The following is a 6,494-nucleotide window of genomic DNA, read 5'->3' on the forward strand; positions in this document are numbered from 1 at the left end:
CGATCTACACTGGGGGACACTGGGAGGAACTGGGAGGTACTGGGAGAAACTGGGGGGCACTGGGGGGAACTGGGGGACACTGGGAGGAACTGGGGGACACTGGGGGGCACTGGGAGAAACAGAGGAACTGGGGGGCACTGGGAGGAACTGGGAGGTACTGGGAGAAACTGGGGAGCACTGGGAGGCACTGGGAGGAACTGGGAGGAATTTCTGTGGGCTGGGGGGGGACTCACAATCCCATTCCACCCCTGCTACTCCTGCTCATCCCATTCCACCCCTGCCTCTGCCCCAGGTGGCTCCAGCCTGGCCCTGGGCACTGCCAGGGCAGCCCCAGCCTCCCTGGGAAATCTGCTTTGATTTATTTAAAACAGAGATTGGGGAGTCAGGAGTTAGATCCTCACCCCCCAGTTCAGGTGCAAGGGGATTTTTGGGCAGTGCTCTCACAGAGCCATGCAATGGTTTGGGTTGAAACAGATTTTAAAACTCATCCAGTGCCATGGCAGGGACACCTTCCACCATCCCAGGTGCTCCAAACAGTCCCTGGGCATCTCCAGGGATCCCGCAGCCCCAGCTGCTCTGGGAAATCTGTTTTCATGTATTTAATCCCAAATATCCAATATTGGTGAGCTCAGGAGTCAGGAGTTAGATCCTCACCCCCCAGTTCAGGTGCAAGGGGATTTTTGGGCAGTGCTCTCACAGAGCCATGCAAGGGTTTGGGTTGAAACAGATTTGACATTTTCCACCATCCCAGGGTGCTCCAAGCCCTGCCCAGCACTGCCAGGGATGCAGGGCAGCCCCAGCTGCTGTGCACCTGTGCCAGGCCCTGCCCACGCTGCCCCGTCCCCCTGCCTGGCACTCACACACAGTGCCAGTCCCTGCAGCACTGGGAGCCCCAGGGGGCTCACCCCAAACCCCTCTGCTCCCCACCCTGAGCTCCCACCCTCGCCCAGGAGCCCAGCAAATGAGTTTAATTCATTTGCAATGATTTGCTGCCAGCAGAAGGTACTGGGAAAGGATAAAGTTTAAAACAAAGCCTCCCTTTTCCCCCAGCTGCTCTTTATGCAGACTCTGGTGAGGATTACAATCAAGGCACCAGGCACTGAGGGATTTTTTTTTTCTTTTCATTCCACACAAGTTTTAAAGGACCTTTTTTTTTTTTTTCCCCAGCTGAAATGGGCTGTAAAATGTGCATAACACAAAGATCATATAAATAAAGTGTTAGTCACAAGAATCTGCAGGTAGAACATCACTGCAGATTTTATCCTGTGCTTGGAGACTACACAAGCACAGTTTTTTCTCTTTTCTGTCCTTAAAGAGTAAAATGTAGGGCCTACAATAACTCAGCCTGTTCTGCACTGCCTCTGAGTCCCTGCAAAACCAGGACTAGGTTTGCTCTCAGTTACAGAACCTGAATTTGATCCCAACCATTTCCCCACAATCCTGAAGGAGAATTTGCTAAGGGGATTGAGGAGTGGGGAAATCACTGGAACAGCAAAGGCAGAACAGCTGCTCTCCTCTCTTCAAACAGCACAGCAAGAACGAAAACACCCAAAACCAGAACTTTTGGCAGCAGAACTTGACCCCCCTCAGCTGTCCCCTCCTGGCAGGGGTTGTGCAGAGCCAGAAATTCCCCCTGAGACTCCTTTTCTCCTTTCCCAGCTCCCTCAGGAATTCTCCAGCCCCTTCAGGAATTCTGAGGGGTTTAGGAGCTCAAATTCCACTGATTTTTTGTGGATCTTCACCAACTGAGCCCCTCAGGCTCTTCAGGAGTGTCCTGAAGGTCTCACCAAGGCTGCCTTGGAGGACCTGAGTGGTTTAGGAGCTCCATCACAGCTGAGTGATGAAGCACTCAGAGCAACCCAAAACCCTTAAGAAGAATTTGAGGAAAAATGTATATATACACAGCCAAAATCTCCAGCTAAAACAAAGGAAAAGAGAATTTGGGGGATTTATGCTTTTCAAAGGTGGAGAAAATAGCTTCTACCTGAGAGGCCAGTGATGTCCATCTTTGGCAAATGCCTGGCCTTCAGCACCACCACAGTCATCCTCTGTGCCACGGGCTGGTAGGACAGGGACACCTGCAGCTCCCCTCTGCTGATGCACTTCTGCCAGAGAAACACACACAGCTCCTGAGCAAGGCTGCTCTTCCACACAGGGAGGTCCCCAGAGCTTCCTCCCCTCGTGTGAAATGCTTAAAAAGTTGGGAAATGAGCCCCAGGTGTCTCAGCTGCAGAAGGGGAAGTGTTCATCCCACAGCTGGGGCATCCCCAAGCAAGGAAATCTGCATTTCTAGGAGGGGAAAACTTGGTGGGAGCTTCTGAGAGAGGAGAGGCCAAGGCTGCCTTGGGGGATCTCAGGGCTTTAGGAGCTCAAATTCCACGGATTTTTTGGTGGATCTTCACAAAGAGCCCGTCAGGCTCTTCAGGAGTCTGCTGGAAGTCTCACCAGGGCTGCCTTTGGGGTTCTGAGGGGGTTAGGAGCTCAAATTGCAGATTTTTTGTGGATCTTCAGCAGCTGAGCCTCTCTTCAGGAGTGTCCTGAAGGTCTCTCCAAGGCTGCCTTGGGGGCTCCGAGGGGTTTGGGAGCTCAAATTCCACTGATTTTGGGGGATCTGTTACCAAAGGGCTCCGAGGGGTTTAGGAGCTCAAATTCCACTGATTTTGGGGGATCTGTTACCAAAGGGCTCCAAGGGGTTTAGGAGCTCAAATTCCACTGATTTTGGGGGATCTGTTACCAAAGGGCTCCAAGGGGTTTGGGAGCTCAAATTCCTTTGTGGATCTTCAGCAGCTGAGCCTCTCTTCAGGAGTGTCCTGAAGGTCTCACCAAAAGTGCCTTGGGGGATCTGAGGGGTTTAGGAGCTCAAATTCCACTGATTTTTTGTGGTTTCATGGCTGAGGATCAGCATTATTCCTGCTTGGAAAACATGGAGGCTTCTGGATCAAAAGCTCTGGGGTCAAACACAGCCGTATCACACCAAAAATGTGTATTTGTGCAAAAAACAGAATTTATGGCTGAGGATTTGCATTATTCCTGCTGGTTAAACCAAGGAGGCTTCCAGATCAAAATCTCTGGGGTCAAACACAGGCCAAAGAGTCACCCAAAATGGAAGAGATTTACTTGTATGTTCCTTTTGAGGATCTCCCTGGTGAGCTGCACCTTGGCAGTGCTAGGATCCACCCCTGAAAGGTGGATGTATCAAACCAAAAATATTAATTTGGGGAAACCAGAATTTATGGCTGGGGATCTGGATCATTCCTGATCTGAGGCTCCCAGATCAAAATCTCTGGGGTCAAACACAGGCCAAGGAGTCACCCATCATGGAAGAAGGGTGAACACACTCCCTTACATGTTTCTTTTGAGGATCTCCCTGGTGAGCTGTACCCTGCCAGTGCTCAGATCCACCCCTGCAAGGTGGATGTATCACACCAAAAACATGAATTTGGGGAAAAAACAGAATTTATGGCTGGGCATCTGCATCATTCCTGCTTGTAAAAGCACTGAGGCTCCCAGATCAAAATTTCTGGGGTCGAACACAGCCGTATCACACCAAAATTGTGAATTTGGGGAAAAAACACAATTTGTGGCTGGGCATCTGCATCATTCCTGATCTGAGGCTTCCAGATCAAAATCTCTGGGGTCAAACACAGGCCACAGAGTGACCCAACGTGGCAGCAGGGTGACCGTGCTCACCTGTATGTTCCTCTTGAGGATCTCCCTGGTGAGCTGCACCTTGCCAGTGCTGGGATCCACCCCTGCAAGGGGCACCATCACCTCCCCAATGACATCATCCCGGGAGAAGCGGTCGAAGCTGAGCACCAGGAAGTGCAGCACCAGGTCCTGCAGCTGGCTGTAGGGGATGCCGTAGAAGGTGAAGGTCTCGTCAAAAACGGGCTCCAGGGTCTTGCGCAGCACGCGGGTCTTCACGCGGTGCCTCTTGTCGGGCAGAATTGTCATCTTGATGTAGGGGTCAGAGCTCTGGGTGTGCTCATCCATCACTGGCAGCCCGTGGGCCTCCTGGATGGTGACCACCAGGGCCTTTTTGGGGAAGTTGTAGTCCACCGAGAAGGTCAGGTCTCCCAGCGTGACGTCGTCACCGGGGGAAGAGGGAGAGGAGGTTTTACTCCCTCCCGGAGTGAGGCTTTGATCCGGGCTGAGTTCATCTCCATAATCGACTTTGATGGGGAGCTGGTCGACCTGGGGGGGTCCATCTGGAGCTTTGTTGGGGTCCCCCAGGCCAGCCTCAGCAGCATCCAGCAGCAGGTTGCCCCTGCTGCCCCCCTCCTTGGCCGTGCCGCTCTTGTCTCTCCGGATCCGGTTGATTTTCTTCTTGTTGCTCAAGGTCTCCGGGTAGATGCTGATGCCTTTCAGCATGTGAATGAATTTGTAGGGGGGGGTTTTGTGCTTCTTTTCTGCTTGCTGGTGACAGCATGTCCACACAAAGACTGTGACTGAGACAGAAACCACCAGCACAGTGGCTCCAATGAGTCCTGCCACCACGGGGGACACATCTGTGGGAAGACAAGGCAGTGAGGAGCAGCCTTGCAGATCTACACACTCCTGCTTTGAATTCTGGGATCTGCCTACCACAGCTTCCCCAAAATTCATGTCTCACACTCCTAAGGCATGCCTGACCTGTTTTCCATGAGCTAAGTAAGGATCTCTGTCCTGCCACCACGAGGGACACATCTGTGGAAGGCAGTGAGGAGCAGCACAGCTGGCTGCAGATCTCCAAACTCCTGTTACAGTTTTAATTCTGGGATCTGCCTACCACAGCTTCCCCAAAATTCATGTCTCACACTCCTAAGGCATGCCTGACCTGCTTTCCATGAACTAAGTAAGTATCTCTGTCCTGCCACCACGAGGGACACATCTGTGGAAGGCAGTGAGGAGCAGCACAGCTGGCTGCAGATCCCCAAACTCCTGTTACAGTTTTAATTCTGGGATCTGCCTACCACAGCTTCCCCAAAATTCATGTCTCACACTCCTAAGGCATGCCTGGCCTGTTTTCCATGAGCTAAGTAAGGATCTCTGTCCTGCCACCACGAGGGACACATCTGTGGAAGGCAGTGAGGAGCAGCACAGCTGGCTGCAGATCCCCAAACTCCTGTTACAGTTTTAATTCTGGGATCTGCCTGTCACAGCTTCCCCAGACATCACTCCCATCTCTAAATTTATTCTCACACTCCTAAGGCATGTCTGACCTGTTTTCCATGAGCTATCTGTGTCCTGCCACCACGAGGGACACATCTGTGGAAGGCAGCGAGGAGCAGCACAGCTGGCTGCAGATCTACACATTCCTGTCACACTCCTAATTCTGGGATCTGCCTGTCACAGCCTCCCCAGACATCACTGCTATCTCTAAATTTACTTTTCTCACTCCTAAGGCATGCCTGACCTGTTTTCCATGAGCTATCTGTGTCCTGCCACCACGAGGGACACATCTGTGGAAAGGCAGTGAGGAGCAGCACAGCTGGCTGCAGCTCCACACACTCCTGTCACACTTTTAATTCTGGGATCTGCCTGTCACAGCTTCCCCAGACATCACTCCCATCTCTAAATTTATTCTCACACTCCTGAGGCATGCCTGACCTGTTCCCTGAGCTAAGGAGCTCAAACTGTTGATTGCCTTATCTTGCCAAACCCAGCTCCTGCATCACCAGCATCTCCATAGGAACGCTGCCTCTTGATCTGCAGGAAGCATTTTCTTTTATTTTTTTAATGCCCTGTTCAGGAACGTTACACAATTCTGTTTCCACAACAGGGAGGGAGTAATAAATATGGCCATAATGCTGGATTTGAGATATCCTTCATTAACCATTTTTAAAATATCCCTTTGCCCTGAAATGGTTGTTTTGCCCTTGGCCTTTGTGGATGAAATCTCCCATGAAAATCCAAACCAAGAGACAGAAAATCCTGGCCTTGGATTTAGGGATTATCTGATATTTGCTAGATTTTATGCCAACTGTGTTAATCAGCAATGGCAAGGCAGAATAATAATAAAAAAAATTTAAAAAAAAACCCCTAAAAACTGTTCATTTTGATTTGCTCATTTGATGATGGATGACTTTGGAGAAGTTTGACCAAGGCACAGAAGGAGATGCAAAAACAGCTGGGGTTGTTCAGTCTGAAAAGGGGAGGAACAGGAGGAGATTTTTTGCTCTCTTCAGTTTCGTGGTGGGAGGTTTTAGGAAGGTTTAAATTTCATGTAAATTATTTTTGTATTCCTGGTTTTAAAGCCACTTTATTTTATTTTTTTGGAAGCCAGCAAACAAACAAATAAAAAACCAAAAAGCCCTCTAACCCTATCTTTATTTCTTCCACAAATTGTCCAAATCACTCCCTTACCAAAAACCCTTGGCATGACAATCGTGGCAGCACCCAAATGAGACAGCTGATTTTAAAAAATGTAAACTTGGCTCGTTTTCCTCTTCATTCTGTACCACAGTCAGGAGGAAATAATCTTCTAACCTCATCCTTGAAGCTGCAGAGAGCAC

The 6,494-nt window shown here is 50.2% G+C and overlaps 1 protein-coding gene across 1 annotated transcript in view; it reads right to left on the bottom strand.

The window, feature by feature from the left end:
- SYT11 (synaptotagmin 11) overlaps window positions 1-5,582 on the bottom strand; it is a 9,886-nt gene extending 4,304 nt beyond the window's left edge. The window contains exons 1-4 of the mRNA XM_041477989.1: window positions 5,570-5,582; window positions 3,691-4,508; window positions 1,985-2,105; window positions 1,357-1,359 (exon numbers count right to left, since the gene is read on the bottom strand). Of these exons, the coding sequence (XP_041333923.1) occupies window positions 1,357-1,359; window positions 1,985-2,105; window positions 3,691-4,508; window positions 5,570-5,582 (955 nt within the window). The remainder of the gene's footprint in view (window positions 1-1,356; window positions 1,360-1,984; window positions 2,106-3,690; window positions 4,509-5,569) is intronic.
- Between the last annotated feature and the right edge of the window lie 912 nt (window positions 5,583-6,494).

The sequence above is a fragment of the Pyrgilauda ruficollis genome, unplaced genomic scaffold, assembly GCF_017590135.1.
Source record: "Pyrgilauda ruficollis isolate IOZ18807 unplaced genomic scaffold, ASM1759013v1 scaffold427, whole genome shotgun sequence".
NCBI classification, from domain to species: Eukaryota; Metazoa; Chordata; class Aves; order Passeriformes; family Passeridae; genus Pyrgilauda; species Pyrgilauda ruficollis.